Genomic DNA, 22251 nt, shown 5'->3' on the forward strand with positions numbered 1-22251 from the left:
TATGAACTTGTTTGTAAATAGGGTTATTGCAGATGTAATTAGTTAAGATGTGGTCATGGGGCAGTAGGGTGGGTACTTAATCCAATACGACTGGCGTACTTATTAGAGGAGAAGGGTTTACAGAGCTAGAGACACAAAGGGAGAAGGTTTCCATGAGATGATGGAGGCAGAGATTGAAAGTGATGTGTCTACAAGCCAAGGAACACCAAGGATTGCTGGAAAACACCAGAAGATGCAAGGAAGGATTCCTCTCTACAGATATCATGGAAAGTATGTCCCTTGTGACACCTTCATTTTGGACATCTACTCTCCAGAACTGTGAGAGAATAGATTTCTGTTGTTTTAAGCCACCCAGTTTGTGGAATTGAAGCCACCCAGTTTGTGGAATTTTACTACAGCAGCCCTACAACAATAATACAATTATGCAACATTAAACAAAATTTTAACTATGTTCAGAACCAGACAGTTGAGTGTTCTTTTGAAAAAGTTTCTACTGCCTACTGTAGCCTTCAGAAATGTTCATCTGACTCAGAAGCCTCGAAAGAGAGAAGGATGAGAGCAGATGTTTTGCTGATTGAATGTCTGTGTCCTACAATAATCAGAGAAAATTTTGGTTTTGTGGGAATCAATTCAATTACTCAGTTACTTCTTCTGAACCATGTAAATTTCTCAGAGATTTCACCTATGCAAATAGAGTTTTTTCTAGAAATGGGTAGCATAGAGAAATATATATTTTGTTAGTTTTTTTTAAGTTGGTCAAGGATAAAATTTGATATAATATTTGTACTAGGACATGACATTTGCAAAGAGATATTGTGCTATTTATTCTAAACATGGAAATCACATATGTGTATAAATAAAATATACATACCTGGCTTCTCTTCTTTTTTTCCTTGTAGTTCTAAAAATATAGATGAACATTAGTAATAATGATTATAGAAAGATATTAATTTCCTATACTCGTGCATATTTATTTTTATATAATTATTTTCTGTTATTCATTGGTTTCAATCTCATATTAACTTTGAAAAGTTAATGTCATATTAACCATATTCTTATGATTGTGGCAAACTAGTACATAACAACAGATTCCTCACTATTATTCCAATAAGAAATCTTTTGAGAACCAGGCATGGTGGCTCATGCCTGTAATCTTAGCACTTTGGAAGGCCAGCCAGGTGTGTTGGTGCGTGCCTGTAATCCCAGCTACTGGGGAGGCTGAGGCACAAGAATCACTTGAGCCTGGTAGGCAGAGATTGCAGTGAGCAGAGATCACACCACTGCCCACTGCCTGGGCAACAGAGTGAGACTCTGTCTCAAAAAAATTTTTTTTGGGAAAATAATGGAAATGTGAGCTGAGATTTTTAATGACAAGGTAAGGAAAGATACTTCCAGTGAATAAAGGATAAAGGAAAATTTTGGTATAGCATTTTCTCAGAAATACATGTAAGAAAATGAGTACATTGTCTACACAAAACAAGCCTTTGACTTTAAGCAAAATATTCAACATGAAATCAAGATAAATAACAGCATGCATTTAAGATTTGTTTTACGTATGTGTGTACATATGTACGCATTTGTTTATTGAGCATGCATATAACATACGTGGAGGTTTAGGCTTGACCTCTTTGCCTAGAAAAAAGTAAAAAAATTATTAAAGGCTGAGTCATACAATTCTTATTGACACTATTGAATATGATATAATATCTTTGAAAATAAAAATCAAACAATATAGACCCCACCTATCCTTTTTTGTTGAAATTCTATAGAATGTGTAACTTATGGCTAAGTTCTTTAGTGCAAGATTGGCAAACTTTTTCTGTAACAGTCAGATAATGTATATTTTCAGGTTTTAGGCCATACAGTCTCTCACAATTCTTCATTTGTGTGAATATAGAAGTAGCCATGGATAATAATGTAAATAAATATGACTGACTGTGTTCCAATAAAACTTTATAAAAACTAGTGGCCAGTCTGTGGGCCATTTTGTCAGCCTCTGCTCTATTCACAGTCAGTTTTAATTTTCTGTCTTTTCTGCAGCAACAAATATTTGAATAGTCAACACTTTTCTCTGATTCTGTTTTCTTACAAATGCCATCTAGTACCTGTCTGTCACTGTTCAACTCAACTTTTTAAGGAATATCATCTTTACTTGTTTTTTCTACTTCTCACTCCCACTTCATCATTAATTCACTGTAATCTAGTTTCTAGCTCCACCATTCTATGGATTATCTCTCTGGTCACCAATTTCATTACTTTCCAAGACTAATGAACACATTCGACCATATTGATCACTTTCCCTTTCTTTTTAAATTCCTGTTCACTTGGCTTTGGGAAAGGTAAACATAATATGTATGCTCTACTGTAATGGGATAAATATTAATACTGCCTTCTTTTAATTTCAGAACTATCCTAGTGACTTTTTCTTTTAGCAAAGATAACATAACAGGGGTCTAATTACTCCTCATACTGGAAATTAAGGAAAACAGACAAAATATATAAAACAATGGTTTTAAAGATATTGAACATCAGACAACAAAGAACAGTGATACTTTAGTGATGGGAAACAAATGAGATATACCCTGTGATTGCTTCCGCTTAGTGCTTGGAGAAAGTTACAAGGCCTTAGTGCAGCAATGAGTTGCCTAGCAACTCAGCCTAGGCAAATCACAGAGCTTATAAGATGGAGCTGGGAGTCTGGAAAGGCCAAGACAGTCAGTGATCACAGATCAGAGTAAGGTAGAGTAGAGAGCAGCAGAGAAGAGGAAGGGAGTTCTGGAGATGTGTGGAAGGTGCCATTAAGTCATCAGAAGAGCACTGAACAGCATATACACACAAAGAAACTACTTGAGGCCAAGGAAAGAAAAAATGGAAAGAATTCTAAAACTTTATAATAAGCTTTGAAGTTCAATAGTGTCAATCTTCCAACTTTGTTCTTTGTCTTCAGTACCGTGTTCGCTATTCTGGATCTTTTTCCATTCCACATAAACTTTATATTCAGTTTGTCAACACACACAAAATAATTTTCTGGGAATTTTCCATAATAGCATTGACTCTATAGGTCAATTTGGAAAGAACTGACACCTTCATAATTTTGAATCTTCCTATCCACATATAGTGTCTCTCAATCTAGATGTTCTTTGACTTTTTTCATCATCAGTTTAGTCCCCTCACTATTTTCTTTTCATTCCTCTTCTTTTCTTTTCTTTCTTTTCTTTTTTTTTTCTTTTTTTTTTTTTTTTTTGGCTAACCTCTGCTTAAGGCCTAGCTTAGCTGTCTCTTTCTCAGAAGCCTGTTTCTGATGCAGTGGAATTGCTTACTCCCTTTATGTGCTCATACTACTTGGTAGATCTCTTTATCATTATGTTAATCATAATCTATTACAAGTATCAACTTAAGTGAATGCCTTCTCTTCTACATTGTGAGATATTTGAGGACAGAGGTCATGTGTATCTATCATCGAATGCAGGGAATTGGTGCAATTCCTAATACATGGTGATAAGATAGGCTCTCATTCTTTTTTTGTTCATTAGGTGAATAAGTAAAACCAATAAGGTAAAAAACAGAGAAATTGAGCAAAAAATGAATGTAGAAAAATATATAAATTTAGGAATTGTATTAGAACACAAAATACTGTTACAGTTACTGCATAGTTTCTTTGACTCGGGTTGCAAATTTACCTCTCATCTTTCTGATATTCAGGCAAAAAAAAAAAAGCACAAATGTTAAACCATTTACAGTGTTCTTAAGATGTAAATACTTACTTTGTTTAGGAGAAGCAGAGTAATCACTGGTAATGATAACTGAGATAAATTTGTTTCCTGGGTTCTCAGAACAAAAGGCTGTATAATGTAAATAACAGCCTTAGCAATATTTTTACCCTAAATGTGTGATGGCTTTTACAGAACTCCACCTACTGCTCTTAACATGCACCAGAGATACAATACAAAGCACAGTTCAATAAGAGGAAAGTCACTTTTGGCCCAATAAATGTGATTTAGGGACATAGCTATGTACTCTGGCTAAATGTAACGATAAAATCAAGGTTATGGAGATTCTCTCCAGTGGTATTGGAAAGGATAATACATACTTATATTTCTTTCTGAGAACCTAACACATGTATTGACACAATCCTCTAAGAAACATGAATGGAAACACCAAAAAACCCTAAAACACACATACAATTGTGTGAAAATATGTGTGTTCAGTTGTGCTCTTAAAGCCCAACTAGATTAAGAAAATGTTGACTTAATAGTTCTGCTATTTATAAAACCAAGTGGTGATCAATACAGGACAACTGCCTATTCCCATAAAGCTGTCCAATTATAAAATTTGGTTTTCAGAGTTAGTTGTCCACATGCCATGTCCTATATCAACCTCATCAGCATTCACATAACATCTCTCTAGTTAATCTGCTTTCTCTTTATACTATCTATTAGAAGCTGACTTCTGTCTCCCAAAATATATGTGGAAGTCCAGACGCCCAGTACCTTATGAATGTGCCTTGTGTGGAAATAGAGTTTTTGCAGTTATAATTAAGTTAAGATGAGATCATTAGCCTGGGCCCTAATCCAATATGAGTGGCGTTATGATCAAAAGAGGAAAAGAGATACAGAGATGGACAAACATAGAGGGAATGTAATATGAAGACACACAGAGAATACCATGTGACAACAGAGGCAGAGATTGGAGGATGGGAGTGATGCACCTACAGGCTCAGCTTCAGAATTTATATATGTATCAATAGTCAGAGGTCTACAATGAACTATATATAGTTCTATATATGTAAGTTCTATATATACGTTCTATAAGTCTATATAGTTTAGCCTGTTAACAATTCTAGCTCCACAGTCATTACTGAATAATGTCAATAAAGGCTTTTACATAATCTGTTTTATACCAAATTTCTTCCTAAGATGATTAATCAACAGTGATCAACAGTGAAATAATATCATTTAATAATCTTTCTGATCCACATATCTGTAAATAGATTTAACATATTTTAACTGATATTTGTCAAATTACTATATTAATTCATTCATAAAGAAACTTTCTGTGTTATATTTATATTAAACTTTATAACTACCTCTACAATGTAAGTTAAATATATCAAAAACCAATCAAGAATGCCCTAAAGCCTATATATTATGTGGTTTAGAATTTTCATTGTAAAAGTAGAAAAAAGTAAACTTTCCAAATACAAGTAAGAAACTGAACTTTCATGAATTTATTCACAAAATTGATAATTTGCTTAATTATATCACAGAAACTGCTTTATTATTAGATCAAATGAGGAAATTAGTCCTGTTCCTCAACAGAGATTTATTATATTTTAACTTTGTCAAGACAATGTAAGTCATTTTCATAAAATTTGACTTTTGTAAAATTTATAAGTGTAATATTATTTGGGGCATATAACACATATAAAGATCTTCACTGGAAAAAGTTTTATTTAGGTGATCTTATAAAGACTCATTAAGTAAGTCCATTAAAGTTTAACACAAGATAATAATTTGGTATAAGAGCAGTAGGACCTTATAAATTTTATAATGCAAAAGGAAAGAATTTTAAAACTGAAAAGATCCTGGAAATCATCTGGAATAGCTTTTTTAATGGGCCACAAAACAAGTCCTTAAAAATTTCAGGAAATTGAAATGATAACAAGTACTCTTTCAGACCACAGTGGAATAAAATTAGAATTCAATTCAAAAGGAACCTTCAAAACTATGAAAATACATGAAAATTAAATAACATGCTTCTGAATGATCATTGGGTCAACAATGAAATCAAGATGGACATTTAAAAATTCTTTGAACTCAATGATAATAGTGAAACAAGCTATCAAAAACTCTGTGACACAGCAAAGGTGGTGCTAAGAGGAAAGTTCATAGCCTTAAATGCCTACATCAAAAAGTCTGAAAGAGCACAAATAGACAATCTAAGGTCACACCTCAAGGAACTAGAGAAACAAGAACAAACCAAACCCAAACCAGCAGAAAAAAAGAAATAACCAAGATCAGAACTAAATGAAATTCAAACAAACAAAAAATATATAAAAGATAAATGAAACGAAAAGATGGTTCTTTGAAAAGATAAATAAGATTAACCAAGGAAACAAGAGAGAAGATCCAAATAAGCTCAATTAGATACAAAAATGGGAGATATTACAACTGACACCACAAAAATATGAAAGATTATTCAAGGCGACTATGAACACCTTTGCACACACAAGCTAGAAAACCTAGATGAGATGAACACCTTTTCACACACAAGTTAGAAAACCTAGATGAGGTGGATAAATTCCTGGAAATATGCAACCCTCCTAGCTTAAATCAGGAAGAATTAGAAACCCCCAACAGATCAATAACAAGCAGTGAGACTGAAATGGTAATAAAAAATTACCAATTAAAAAAATTCCAGGAATTAGGTAGATATACCCAATTCTTTAAATGTCTGATAGAATTCTGCTGTGAATCTTTCTGGTCCTGGAATTTTTTTTCATTGGTAATTTTTTATTACCATTTCAGTCTCTAAATGATGAGTTAATAAGTGCAGCACACCAACATGGCACATGTATATATGTAACAAACCTGCACGTTGTGCACATGTACCCTAAAACTTAAAGTATAATAAAAAAATAAATAAAATGCACTAACTCTTGCCACCTCCCAAAAAATAATTGGTACCAATTCTGTTGACACTATTCCACAAGACAGAGAAAGAAGGAATCCACCCTAAATCATTGTATGAAGCCAGCATTACCCTAATACAAACAAGAAAGGGACATAACAAAAAAGAAAACTACAGATCAATATTCTTGATTAACATAGATGCAAAAACTCCTTACCAAAATACTAGCTAACCAAATCCAACAGCATATCAAAAAGACAATCCATCATGATCACGTGTGTTTCATACTAGGGATGCAGGGATGGTTTAACACATACAAGTCAATAAATATGATATACCACATAAAGAGAATTAAAAACAAAAATCACATGATCATCTGAATAGACACAGAAAAAGCATTTGACAAAATCCAGCATCACTTTATGATTAAAATCCTCAGCAAAATTGGCATACAAGGGAAATTCCTAAATGTAATAAAAGCCATCTACCACAAACCCACAGCCAGCGTAACACTGAATGGGAAAAAGTTGAAAGCATTCCCTCTGAAAACTAGAACAGGACAAGGATGCCCATTCCCACCACTTCTGTTCGACATAGTACTGGAAATTCTAGCCAGATTAATCAAACAAGAGAGAGAAATAAAGGGCATTCAAATCAGTAAAGAGGAAGTCAAACTGTCGCTGTTTGCTGAGGATATAATCGTACATCCAGAAAACCCTAAAGACTTCTCTCAAAAGCCCCTAGAACTGATAAATGAATTCAGCAAAGTTTGAGGATACAAAATTAATGTACACAAATCAGTAGCTCTGCTATATACCAACAGTGACCAAGCTGAGACTCAAATCAAGAACTCAATCTCTTTTACAATAGCTGCAAAAAAATTAAAATACTTAGAAATATACCTAACCAAGGACGTGAAACACCTCTACAAGGAAAACTACAAAACAGTGCTGAAAGCAGTCATAGACAATACAAACAAATAGAAACACATCACATGCTCATGGATGGATAGAATCAGTATTGTGAAAATGACCAGGGTAGAATCAATATGTGAAAATGACCACATTGCCAAAAGCAGTCTACAAATTCAGTTCAATTCCCATCAAAATACCATCATTATTCTTCACAGAACTAGAAAAAACAAATCCTAGAATTCACAGGGAACCATAAAAGAGCCACAGAGCCAAAGCAAGACTAAGCAAAAAGAACAAATCTGGAGGCATCACATTACATGATTTCAAACTACATTACAAGGCCATAGTCACCAAAACAGTGTGGTACTGGTATAAAAATAGGCACAAAGACCAATGGGAAAGAATAGAGAACCCCAAAATAAAGCCAAATACTTACAGATTGCTTTTGACAAAGTAAAGAAAAATGTAAAGTGGGGAAAGGACACCCTATTCAACAAATGGTGCTGGGATAATTGGCAAGCCACATATAGGAGAATGAAACTGGATCCTCATTTCTTACCTTATACAGAAATCAACTCAAGATGCATCAAGGACTTAAAACTAAGACCTGAAACTATAACAATTCTAGAAGTTAACATCAGAAAAACCCTTCTAGACACTGGCTTAGGAAAAGACTTCATGACCAAGAATCCAAAAGCAAATGCAACAAAAACTATGATAAATCGGTGGGACTTAATTAAACTAAAGAACTTCTGCACAGAAAAAGGAACAGTCAGCAGAGTAAACAGACAACCTACAGAGTGGGAGAAAATCTTCACAATCTATACATCTGACAAAGAAATAATATCCAGAATCTAAAGGAACTCAAACAAATTAGCAAGAAAAAAAATTCCATTAAAAAGTGGGCTAAGGACATGAACAAATAATTCTCAAAAGAAGATACATAAATGGCCAGCAAAAATGTGAAAAAGTGTTCAACATCACTAATAATCAGGGAAATGCAAATCAAAACCACAATGTGATACCACCTTACTCCTGCAAGAATGGCCATAATCAAAAAATTAAAAAATAATGGATATTGTCATGGATGCAGTGAAAAGAGAACACTTCTACACTGCTGGTGGGAATGTAAGCTTTATAACCACTTTGGAAAACAGTGTGGAGATTTCTTAAAGAACTAAAAGTAGAACTACCATTTGATCCTTCAATTCCACCACTGGGTATCTATCCAGAGGAAAAGAAATTATTATACTAAAAGGATACTTGCACAGACATGTTTATAGCAGCAGAATTCACAATTGCAAAAACATGGAATCACCCCAAATGCCCATCAATCAATGAGTTGATGAAGAAATTGTGGTATAGGTTGGGCATGGTGGAATACTACTCAGACATAAAAAGGAACGAATTAATGACATTCACAGCAACCTGGATGGAACTAGAGACTATTATTCTAAATGAAGTAACTCTGGATTGGAAAGTCAAACGTTGTATGTTCTCACTCATGAGTGAGAGATAAGCTATGAGGATGCAATAGCATAAGAATGATACAATGCATTTTGGGGACCCGGTTGAAAGGGAGGGAGTGGGGTGAGGGATAAAAGACTACAAATTGGGTTCAATGTATACTGCCCGGGTGATAAGTGCACCAAAATCTCACAAATCACAACTGAAGAACTTACTCATGTAACCAAATACCACCTGTTCCCCCAAAACCTATGAAAAAATAAAATAAAATACGTAGGAATTAAAAAAACACACACACACATCAGGTTTCACAAACTCTTCAGCATGTGGGGGAGTGTTGTGTGTCTGTGTTTTCTCATTGAGAAGTCCTTGTCAGTCTAGGTTCTAGTGCAATGGTCCTCAAAGTGTACTTTCCAGAGCAGCAGCAGCAGCAGCAGCTGGGGAGTTGCTAGAAATGTAGCTACTTGGACTCCATTCCAGACCTATCAAATCAGAAACTCTGGAGGTGGGGCCCAGCAATTGGTCATTTAACATCCTTCTCAAATGATTCTGATGGCCACTTAGATGTACAAATTATTGTCCTGAAGGGATAAAATCATCATTCACCACATATAGTGCATAAAAGGATAATTTATTAGAATTTGTTAATCAACAGATGAGAAGCACAGAAAGAGTGCAAAGAGGTCTTAATAACGAAATCTCGCCAATAAAATATAAACATCTTTTAATTCTTTTACATTTCCAGTTTCATGAATTCATATATTCAGTTAAGATACTGGGCCCATTTCAAATCTGAAGACATTTTACAGTTAAGCACATATCCAAATATATTAATGAATACAGTGTCTGTATATGTCTGTCTATCCATGGTCTAAGCCTACGTACTCCCTAAGGTCTATATTTAGGCAGCAATAGTAAGCCCAAGAGTAGATTACCGGGGGAGAATTCTGTAAGGCAGTGGTTCTCAAACAACAATATCACATAAGAACTTATTAGAAATGTAAATTTAATCTTCCAGGTGTACCTGATGCATGTTGAAATTTGAGAACCACTGTTTGATAACCGTAGTTGCTTTTTTTAACAGCATTCATGTAACATAAAGGAATGGCTGTTTGTCACAATTCTGAGTCCCACGTAATTGTATATATTATGTTTCAGCAAATAAGGCTTAATTAGAGTCAAACAGAAAGTTTTCAATCTACTGAGACATCAATAGATTAAGCTAAAAACAGAGCATGCTTGTGTTGATCATGGTGTGTCAACTTTTCAATCTCAATGACAGTAATATTCAAATTAGACATTTGTGATTGAAGTCTATAACATATATGATATGAAATCAAATTTATATAAGAAAAAATATTTTAACAAATAAAATCAAATAATAGACTTGATGTTCTCATGGAGGTAATAATTGGCTCTGTATGATGGAATAAGTTTCAAATAGTAAGTAGCAGTATAAGAGTATACACACACACCCATATATGTGTATTCTAATGATAGGGATTTTAGCCTTATTTTCTATTATAGTTATTATATTTTCTATATTTTCCAAATTTCTTTAATTGCATTAAAAGCAAACAAAATGTCAATGGCATGTTTCCATTTATACCCCTATTATGCATAGATTAATTTTAAAAATAAATATATAAAGGTCACATTCAATGAATTAGCAAAGGAATTAAAAGGAAAAATCAAGTGTTCCAAAAACGCATAATAGGAAAAGAACAGTCTCTTTAATAAACAGTGTCAGGAAAACTGGATATTCACATGCAGAGAATGAAATTGGGCTCTTATTTCACAGTGTATATATAAAATCAACTCAAAATTGATAGAAGACTTAATATAAGACCTGAAATTGTAAAGCTACTAAAAGAAAACACAGGAAGAACTCCACTGGTCAGAGTAGTTATTTCTCGGGTAGGACTCCAAAAGTACAGGCAACAAAATCAAAAATAAACAAATGGGATTGAGTGAAACTAAAACACTTCTGCACAGCAAATGGAACAATAAAAATGAAGAGAAAACCTATGGAATGGGAGGTAATATTGGTAAATCATACTTCTGATAAAGGGCTAAAAGCAAAGAGATTTGAGGACTCAAACATTTCAATAACAGAAATCAAACACCTTATTTTAAAATGGGCAAAGCATGTGAACAGACACTTCTCAAAAGAAAATACACAAAAGGCCAACAGATATGTGAAAAGATGTTTGACATTTCTAATCATGTGGGAAATATTAATTAAACTACAATCAGATAACACCTCATACTTGTCTGAATGAGTATTATCAAAAAGATGAATGATAAGTGTTGATGAGAATGAGGAGAAAAAGAATCCCTTGTACACTGCTGGTGAAAACATAAATTAGTACAGGCACTTTGGAGAATAGCATCAAGGCACCTCAAAAAAACTAGAATTACCATATTCAGCAATTTTCAGCTAGTTTACAGCAATTTCACTTCTGTTATATCCAAAGGAATTGAAATCAGGATGTCAGAGAGATATTCGAATTCCCATGTTCATTTCAGCATTATTCACAGTAGGCAAGATACTAAGTGTCCATCAACAAATATATGGATTTAAAAATGTGGGGTGTGTGTGTATATATATATATACACTATATATATATAGAGTATGTATGTATGGTGTATATATATAAAATATATGTTATATATATTATATATAATATATACACACACATACACACACAAAATAGGATACTACACAGCCTTAACAAAAAACCAAACTCCGCATGTTCTCACTCATAGATGGGAATTGAACAATAAGAACACATGGACACAGGAAGGGTAACATTACACTCTGGGGACTGTTGTGGGGTGGGGGGAGGGGGGAGGGATAGCATTAGGAGATATACCTAATGCTAAATGGCGAGTTAATGTGTGCAGCACACCAGCATGGCATATGTATACATATGTAACTAACCTGCACATTGTGCACATGTACCCTAAAACTTAAAGTATAATAATAATTAAAAAAAAAGAAGAAAATTCTGTCATTTGCAACATCAGTGGAAATGAAGAACATTCTGTTAAGTGAAATAAGTCAGGCACAGAAAGATAAATACTGCATGATTATATGTGGAATCTAAATAAGTCACTCTCATAGAAACAGAGAATAGGAAGGTGGTTACCAGAGGGTAGAGAACAGAGGGAGAGATGGGAAAAGAGATGATGTTGATAAAAGGGTACAAAGTTTCAGTTAAACTGGAGGAATAAGTTTTAGTAATCTATTGTACTCATGGTGATCACAGTCAATAATAATGAGGTAGGGGGCAGAACTCAACTCTGGAGGCAGCACTCAGACACTGGACCAGATTGAGGCCTAGCTAAAACAGGGCCTCAGTGAAAGCAGACACTTCCACTAGCATGCCATGTCAATTTACCATTGTCATGACAACACTCAGGAGTTACTGACCCTTTCCATGGCAATATCCTAGTGATTACTACCCCTTTCATAGAAATGTCTGCATAATCTGCCCCTTAATCTTCATGCAATTGAAAGTGGGTATAAATATGACAGCAAAACTGCCCTGAGATGCTACTCTCTGCCTATGGGGCAGTCTCTTTTCCCTCAGAGTTACCCATCTTGAGTAAGTGTAGTGAAGTCAGTGTCCAGGATGCCCAGACAAGAGCTATCAACTTGGGGGCCCCAGGGCCAGAATCAGTGTGCCTGCTATGAGCAAGAAGGCCATTGACAATAAGAATGTTTTGACTATCCCTGGTTAGAGAAAAAAAGAAAAACAGTTCTCCACCAACTCTAGAGCTAACTTTCACTGTCCCCAGTAAGCGGCAAGCTGTCTTGCTCAGGTAAATTTACTGGGAGTCTTGGACCCTAGACCCAGTGGAAAGTTTCCCACAGTGGCAGATAAACAGCTGCCTGAACATTTTTCTTTAGTGTCTCCACTACTGGGTGAGCTCTCTGGTGCCTTAGGGACTCCAGGATATTCCCTTGAGTAATGCAGTTCACTTCTTCCCTTCTTCATTTGATGTTATGGAAATCCTTCCCTGTCTCTTTCTATTTTCCACACCTATTGAGGCAAACAAAATTTAGTCAGGCAGATGGATCCCAATTTTGTAAATAACTTGAATCCAGTTGTCTTGTATAGGTCATTTTATCTAGTGTGTTTCTTTAGCTCTATCTACAGGCATTGTGATATGTGTTGTGTCTAGCATGCTTTGAAATTGGCTTATAAATAAAAGAGCACTCATAAATTAAATAAGACTAGTCAAAGCTTATTAGTTTGAAGAGAGTATTATGTCTTCTAAAATTTAACATTAGAATTTTTATCTAAGTAAATCACTGATGTTCATAGGCTTTAAAATGGTTAAAATGGCTTTAAATGGTGACGCGTTTTGCATGGTATCTTGTTTCTTAGAAGTGGTCCAGATAAAACTGTTAAAAGTGAAAGAATGGAATTGATGCTTAAATAAGGGGCTTATTGTGTGGTTTAAAGTCTTAAAATGATAGAATAATCCTCATCTATAGAATTTCAATGTCTGCTGGGCAGTTCAGGATTTCTTCCTTTCTAGGTTTATATAAAATATGCCAAACAAATATATCCTTTATTTGGAAAAAATAGTTTTTGTCTAATTTGGAAGTTATTAAGAGGGAGGTTCAAAATATGAGGGAAGCAGTGAGTAAAAAAGAGAGATGTAAAGAATGTTATGCATAGAAAATATACTTTCTGGCTGGATGCAGTGGATCACAACTGTAATCTCAGTACTTTGGTAGGCTGAGGCAGGCAGATCACTTAAGGTCAGGAGCTGGAGACCAGCCTGGCCAACATGGTGAAACTTTGTTTCTACTAAAAATACAAAAATTAGCCAGACATGGTGACACACATCTGTAATTCCAGCTACTTGGGGGGCTGAGGAAGGATAATCGTTTGAACCCAAGAGGCAGAGATTTCAGTGAGCTGAAATTACACAACTGCACTCTTGTCTGGGTGGTGGAGTGAGACTCTGTCAAAAAAAATGTATTTTCTTTTGCAAGAAAGTATATAATAAAAGAGTAATTATATATGAAGAGGGATCTTGTATAGTCAAATTTTGTCCTAGAGTAAAATGACTGGTTATTTAAGAAAGAGTTAGTATAGGCCGGGTGCAGTGGCTCACGCCTGTAATCCCAGCACATTGGAAGGCTGAGGCGGGTGGATCACGAGGTCAGGTGATTGAGACCATCCTGGCTAACATGGTGAAACCCTGTCTCTACTAAAAAATACAAAAAATTAGCCTGGCGTGGTGGCGGGCACCTGTAGTCCCAGCTAATCGGGAGGCCGAGGCAGGAGAATGGCATGAACCTGGGAGGCAGAGCTTGCAGTGAGCTGAGATCACACCACTGCACTCCAGCCTGGGTGACAGAGTGAGACTCCGTCTCAAAAAAAAGAAAGAGGTAGTATAGGACAAGTCAGAAAGTTCAAGCAAGTTGTGGATAGTCTGTGTAATTTGTGATAAGATTCATAAATGGGGAATTTATAAAGGAAACTTTGTGTAAAATTAAAAACTTGCTACAATTAAAGAAAATTATTTGTAGAAAAGCTTTTTACAAATGGCCTAAATATCAAAACCAAATTTTCTAAAGGTATTAATTTGCTAAATTACCAGAAAATTTTATTTTCAATTCTGCAATATATTTCTTTTGAAAGCTATGCAGATTCATATAACTCTCTCCTTCAGCTTTTTTGTCAGCTCCTGTTAATTTTTCTCCTCTGTTTATGACTGCTGTTGTGGTCTGATGGTAAAGTATTTTGTCCTAGAGATCTGTGGGAGCAGTGTTTTCTCCAAATATAGCTTAATTCTATGCTGTTGGTTTTCCTCAATGGGTAATCTCATTTTGGCTTTTGGCTTTTGATTCTTAAGTTGCTTAGAAGGGATTTGGGGGCTAGTGGGTACCTGCTCAACTCCATTCCTTTCGGCACATGGATCCTGATTTTTGTTTTGTATTACCTCTTTTTGTCATGGTGTGCTAGAGGCAGCATCAATGGCCAAGTTTTATTTTGTCCTATGCTGATGACAAGGTCATGTGCTGCCTGCCCTGGGTCCATCATGTCCCTCAGTGGGACCCCCATGGCTGGGGCATTTGGAGTCAGGGGACTTGTAGCCAGTTGGATGCTCTGGCCTGGATCAGAGTGGAAGTGGGTGGGCACTTATTGGCCCTTGAATCCCTTTTTAGCAGTGTGGGAGCCAGAGACTAGGAGCCAGGAAATGTATTCATAAAAATTACTTGTCTGTGGACAAGTTTAGCTGCTGTGGTCTTAGCTTATAGTAATTAGCTATACAAACTTCCCTTCTCCCTTTTGGAATTTAGGTCAGGTTCAAAAGGCTCTCCACTATAAAAATAAAATATTACTCTTCTTCAGAAAGGAAAAATAGCTCCCCTGTTTAACCAGGAGACTTACTTTTGCTAAAACTTGGAAAGAAGAATCCCCTGAAGATCAACTACAACCAAAATGGAAGGGCCCTTATCAGGTGTCATTGAGTACCCCTTCTGCTGTTAAACTTCAGGGAATACCTAGCTGAGTACATCTGTCCAGGGTTAACCTATGTCTTACGAGTCACAGGTACAAAAGGGGGACACCAACACCGACATCTGTGAACCTTTGGGGGACCTCTGCTATTTAAAGAATCAACATCTCAGCCAGAAGTGATAACATGACGCTGTGGGTGGGAATGGGAGCTAACATTTTTCTCTTCTTCCTGATTGTAATACTTCCTTTGTATCACTTTAGCCAATCTCTTGGGAAACATCTCTTTTGTCTTTGTTGGGCATAGAGGCCATGTTAAGGCCCAGCTGAATCACGATGTCACTGTTCATCCTGTTTGCTTTCCTAGTTACTATGATCCAGTATGGGTGGGAACATAACTCTATAGTAAATATTTCAACAATTATTGCATCAGGAAATCATCTTCACAGTTGCTGGATTTTTCATTAACATTCCCAGGCTAGAGAGGTCTATCTTATGGCTTACCTGGAAAATCACTCACTACAAGTCTCACTTTCCACATCTCACCTGGTTTTTACCCCAGACCTAACTAACCATAGTGATGCTGAAATATTCAAACCCCTACTTGGTAAATAGAACTCTCCCCACTTAATGGATTATACCTGAATCCTCCTGCCACTATTACTTGGACCTGAAAAATTGTGTATCTATATCTCCAGTGCACAAATGAGTTTATCATTTGCACCCACTGTTGTGTTAATGACACAACATCAGAAGTTTCCCTGTGATTCTTTGATTCAACTACAGTTGGCAAGTTCCCAAGGCTGCAGTAAAGTAAATGGGATTCCACTTGTAAGTTAGGAGACCATATATGGTGCATTCTTCCAGATCACAACATACAAGGGAAAAATCACTGCCTAGTCTGGAAAGGTAGGAGTACCCCCCTTCTGAAAAATAAAGATTGTCCCACCACCCCCATTGGAACAGGGAAAAAATATCTCTATAGGCCCAACTTGGAAGCAAAGGATAAACATCACACTCTGTAGGGCTTCTGTTTTTGCCCCCTCCGGGCTCATTTTTGTTTCTGGTCATGAATGGGAAGAAGTCAAACACTGTAACCTTTAGGAACTCTCTAGGGAGTCACCTGTTGTCCTAGGAGTAGCTTTCCCCTGTACATCAAAAACTTGGAACAGAGGTGAATGTACATTGGCCAGCGTTGTCCCCCAGGGGTCACTGTCTATTATTTCGTAAGACCCAAGAATACCAGAAGTAACCTAGCAATAGGGTTGATTCTGGCAGGAATCAAGGCAATGATGGGACTAGCAGCACCCTGGGGAGGCTTTGTCTACCATAAGTCAATCCTAAGGTGCTTGACTCAAACCCTAGAAACCTTAGCCACCAACACAGGTCAGGTATTAAAGGAAATTCAAGTGCCCTTAGACCCTTTGGCAAAGGTAGTTTTTGATAATAGACTAATGTTGGATTATTTACCAGGTGAACACAGTGGATTCTGTAAAGTTAATAATAAAACGTGCTGCACATATATTAACAACTGTGGACAAGTTGAGATTAACATTCAAAAGGTCTATGAGAAAGCTACTTGGTTGCATAGATATAACCAGGGCACTGACCCCAGCTATATCTGGCCAACTATCGAAAGTGCCTTCCCAAGTCTTACCTGGTTTTTACCTCTCCTAGGAACTTGGTTGTTATCTTGTTATTAATATTGGCCCTTGCTTATTTAACCTCCTAGTAAAGTTTGTGTCTTCAACATCAGTGGTCCCCAACCTTTTTGACACCAGGGACTGGTTTCACGGAAGACAATTTTTCCACAGCCTGGGGTGGGGGCTGTTGATAGGGGTGATGGTTTCAGGATGAAACTGTTCCACCTCAGATCATCCGGCATTAGATTCTCATAAGGAGCATGCAACGTAGATCCCTTGCACATGCAGTTAACAATAGGGTTTGCACTCCTGTGAGATTTAATGCTGCTGTTAATCTAACAGGAAGTGTAGATCAGACAACAATGCTCGCTGGCCTGCCCACCGCTCACATCCTTTTGTGCAGGCCTAACAGGCCACAGACTAATAACAGTCAATGGCCTGGGGGTTGGGAATCCCTGTTTTGGGGACCCCTGTTTTAGATTACCACGATTCCAAGTAAAAACAGTGCTGGCACAAGGCTTCCAACCAATTCCATCTACTGACCTGGAGAATGGAAGTGTCCTGCTTCTGGGCCCCTTACAGCAGGTATCTAGAGGTTTTTACTCCTCCAGTGCTAGGCAGGGCCTACTCCCACAAACTTAGCAAGAAGCAGTTACAGAAAATGAATCTCACCCTTCTGCAGTCTGCTTAAGATTAAGGAGGAGTATCTAATCTTTGAGGGGGCAGGAAATGAGGAAGGAGGCAGGACTTGACTCCAGAGGCAGAGTTCAGACACTGGACCAGATTGAGGACTAGCTAAAACAGGGCCAGAGCAAAAGCAGCTTTCAATCAGACATGCCCAGCAGTGTGCCATGTCAATTAACCCTTGCCATGACAACACCCAGGAGTTACTGCCCCTTTCCATGTGACTCAGTGATGACTACTGCTCCCCTAGAAATTTCTGCATAGACTGCTCCTTAATATGCATGCAGTTAAAAGTGGGTATAAATATGACTACAAAACTGCCCTGAGATGCTACTCTCTGCCTATGGACTAGCCTTGCTCTGCAGGAGCAGTCACAGAGCTTAACATCCTCAGAGCTGTAATACTGCCTCTTCAATAAGACTATTGTTATGTACCTCTGGCTTGCCCTTGAATTCTTTCCTGGGCAAACCCAAGAACACCTGCAGGCTAAGCTTCATTTTGGGGCTCACCTGCCCTGCATCTATAACGTATTATACATTTTAAAATTGCCAAAAGAAAATATTTTTTATATTCTTATTACAAAACAATGAAAAATTGATGAGGTGATAGGTATCTTAATTAAGTTGATTGACTGTTTCTACAATGCATCCATAAATCAGAACATCACATTGTACCTCATATATATACACAATTATTATTTATCAATTAACATGGTAGCTCATGCCTGTAATTCCAGCGCTTTGGAAGACAAAGGCAGGTGGATCACTGGAGACCAGGAGTTTGAGACCAACCTGGCCAACATAGCGAAACCCCATCTATACTAAAAATACAAAAAATTAGCCAAGTGTAGTGGCATATGCCTATAATCCCAGCTACTCAGGAGACTGAGACATGAAAATCGCTTGAACCCAGCAGGTGGAGGTTGCAGTGAAACGAGATGGCGCCACTGCATTCCAGCCTGGGTGATGGAGTAAGACTGTGTCTCGAACAGAAAAAAAAAAAAAAAGATGAATGAATGGCAAATTAAAACTTTTAAAATTTTATTAATTTAAATCTCAAGAGTAAATTGCTTAATGGGGAAATGCAGTTCAGATAAAAATCAACCTGAAATGTTGCAGCATTATTTTCTCCTGGGTTTACTGCTCTTGAAGAAATCTATTTACTCAACTCCTGATAGATTTTCTGCTGTGAGAGCATGTTCAACTTTAAGGGCGTATTAACAAATCTTGTTTTTAAGACCAGTGATTCTGATGCAGATATATCTATGCCTACCACTACTTAGAACAGAGCAGAGGTTGACTTTGCTGTAGATATACATCTTAGCCACAAAGAACCATCTGACAGGCATTTTACCATTTAAATTGACTTGAAGATTAATATCTAAACTTTCTACCACATATATTCAATAAGAAAACCATTAAGTGGATGCAAGAAAATATCATAAGGACTTTAATGGGATGCTTCAATCAGTTTAGAAATTTTATTACATTTTACTTGAAGCCACTATTATTCGGAGACATGTTTTCTGAGATTCACGAAACTTTTAATTATCAAGATTAAAATGGAAATATAAATGTTAAATATATAAAATATAATATAAGACTCTCAGAGAAAATGCCTTCTGAGCTGTATATGAATTAGAGTTAACAAATGTTCTTTTTTCTTCCGTACTTATAGAGGTATTCTCATATAAAGGCAGTCTCGTGATCATGGTATCTCCCCTGGATCTAGAACTAGAAATTCCATTTGACCCAGCCATCCCATTACTGGGTATATACCCAAAGGACTATAAATCATGCTGCTATAAAGACACATGCACACGTATGTTTATTGCGGCATTATTCACAATAGCAAAGACTTGGAACCAACCCAAATGTCCAACAATGATAGACTGGATTAAGAAAATGTGGCACATATACACCATGGAATACTATGCAGCCATAAAAAATGATGAGTTCACGTCCTTTGTAGGGACATGGATGAAATTGGAAATCATCATTCTCAGTAAACTATCGCAAGAACAAAAAACCAAACACCGCATATTCTCACTCATAGGTGGGAATTGAACAATGAGAACACATGGACACAGGAAGGGGAACATCACACTTTGGGGACTGTTGTGGGGTGGGGGGAGGGGGGAGGGATAGCATTGGGAGATATACCTAATGCTAGATGACGAGTTGGTGGGTGCAGCGCACCAGCATGGCACATGTATACATATGTAACTTACCTGCACGTTGCGCACATGTACCATAGAGCCTAAAGTATAATAATAATAATAATAATAATAATAATAATAATAATAAATAAAAATAAAAAAATTAAAAAAAATTAAAAAAAAAAAAAAAGGCAGTCTCATTTATCAAATGTGCTGTAAAAAGTTACTTGAATAAGATAATATAGTTTTATGTATCTAATTTTGGAAATACGTTTTTAAGGATTTCATAGATAATGATGTGTGTTAATATTATTTACACAATGCTGAACATCAGAGAAAGAAATGGTAAATGCTTTGAAAATTTCCCTTTAGTCTTTTAAAAGCCATTTGGTAAACAAGAATTGTCTCTGACAATTAGAACAAATTTCTGGAAAAAATTTTGCTTCATGTCAGGATAGATAGAAAAGTGACCTGATAGATAAGAAGTAGAAATATTATTTATGGTGTTTTTTATTTTTAAAAGCAGCAATAACGGGCAAAATAAGAGAGTGTTTGGAAAGTTCCTTAAACAAGATTATCTGTAACAGGGTCTGTGGTTGATATGACTTTTTCATCCTAGTTGGTATGCATTGGCTACATATTATGCTAAGTGTTCTAAGCACCCATTATTTTTAAAGTTTTTTTTGAGGCTGCACTGCAGTAATTTCTATGAAATATTTTTAGTTGTTATTCAAGCATCTTACTGTTGACCATTCTGTTCTCACTTTTCATCTCAGACAGTTATCTCATATTTTGCCTCAAATGAGTAGTGAGAAACCCTTTGGGTTCTGCCTCTTGATGTTCAAAGGTGATTAAAGTGATGTTGAAGAGACTGTTTAGTAGCAAATTTTTGTTTGCACCATGATCGAGCATGAAAGATTAGAGGAAGTTAATAGAGAACCAATAGAGAAGTAGATATGATTAATCAGAAACACTACTTTGAAGTTTTTTTATGTGGATCTTTGTATAATACTGACATTATACAATGATTATTTAATTATCCAATCATTCATTCAGTAAACATTTAATATGTGCTAAGCACTTCAGTCTCCCAAGAATTTTTTGCCAATCAGGCTTACCTATCAATTGAAACTGAATTCTTATGGATGAGTTTAATTCTGATCATAGCCACAGAAATAAGATTTGGTTGAAATGTAATGCTAGGTATACTTCCTTCAAAGGCCATGCAAAGGGCATATCCATTCCAGACATCACAAATTTCTCTCGAAAATATGGAGAAGAATAGAATATCAAGGGATAAATGGACGTTTTCCACTATTGAATCACATATCTAACCTTCTGAAACAAAGTGGATATACCTTAGGAAATTCAAACTTAAATCCAAAATTGAATTCATGATATACTATTTCGTCATCCACACGTTTCCTGTATTAGTAAATGATACCATACTTCACCTACTCTTCCAACTAGAAGAAGTCTTCTAAGACTCCTCTCCATACTCACAAGTGTGAATAACTTCATCACAGGCTTGAAAAATATTTTTATACATAAACATTACATTAATCCATGAAATTGAAAAACAAAAAAACAAATTTGAGCTAACAGCATTGTTTTAAAAACCAGATAATATATTGAGCATTACAAATAGTACATAAGCATGGTTAGTTAAAAGAAAGAAAAACAGGGGATTGAGACTAGGTTCTAATAATGAAACTAGCCATCTCTATTGTCCATAGAGTCCTGTTGATTCTATTTTGTAAAGATATCTCGAGTATGACCCCACTTGTTTATTTCTTCCTCCATTTCTGCCTTCATTATAGCCTCAAATATATCATTTTTCCTTTTCAGATGTCCTTTCTCTTTTTTGCTACATTTCACCATACCATGCCCATTTACTAAGACTTAGCTCACTTTTCATCTTTCTCTGGAAGCCTTTCCTTACCTCCTTCCACCAAGGGTTAGAGATAATTTGTACTCTCAACATCTTATGTAAGTCGCCATCCCTTTACACTGTAATTGCAATAATCTGTAATCATTTACTCATTTGTCTCCCCAGATAAAGTAAGAAATTCACTAGGCAGGGGACTGCAGCTATCATCTATGTATTCTTAGCACTTGCACATTGTCACACATTATAAACCATAATTGTCTTTAATAAACAAGTGACAACACCATATAAAATGGGGAATTTATTTATTGAGAAATTTACACTCCAAATGCACTTCCGCTAACAATTCATCAAAATACTGCTAAAATATTGGGGGAGGAGT

The 22251-nt window shown here is 36.1% G+C and overlaps 1 protein-coding gene across 1 annotated transcript in view; it reads right to left on the reverse strand.

Annotated features, from left to right (window-relative positions):
* TRDN (triadin) overlaps positions 1-22251 on the reverse strand; it is a 428350-nt gene that overhangs the window by 73263 nt on the left and 332836 nt on the right. Inside the window, 2 exon segments of the mRNA NM_001372516.1 lie at positions 872-901; positions 1606-1632. Coding sequence (NP_001359445.1) covers positions 872-901; positions 1606-1632 — 57 coding nt within the window.

Source organism: Pongo abelii, chromosome 5, assembly GCF_028885655.2.
Source record: "Pongo abelii isolate AG06213 chromosome 5, NHGRI_mPonAbe1-v2.0_pri, whole genome shotgun sequence".
In the NCBI taxonomy this organism is placed as follows: domain Eukaryota; kingdom Metazoa; phylum Chordata; class Mammalia; order Primates; family Hominidae; genus Pongo; species Pongo abelii.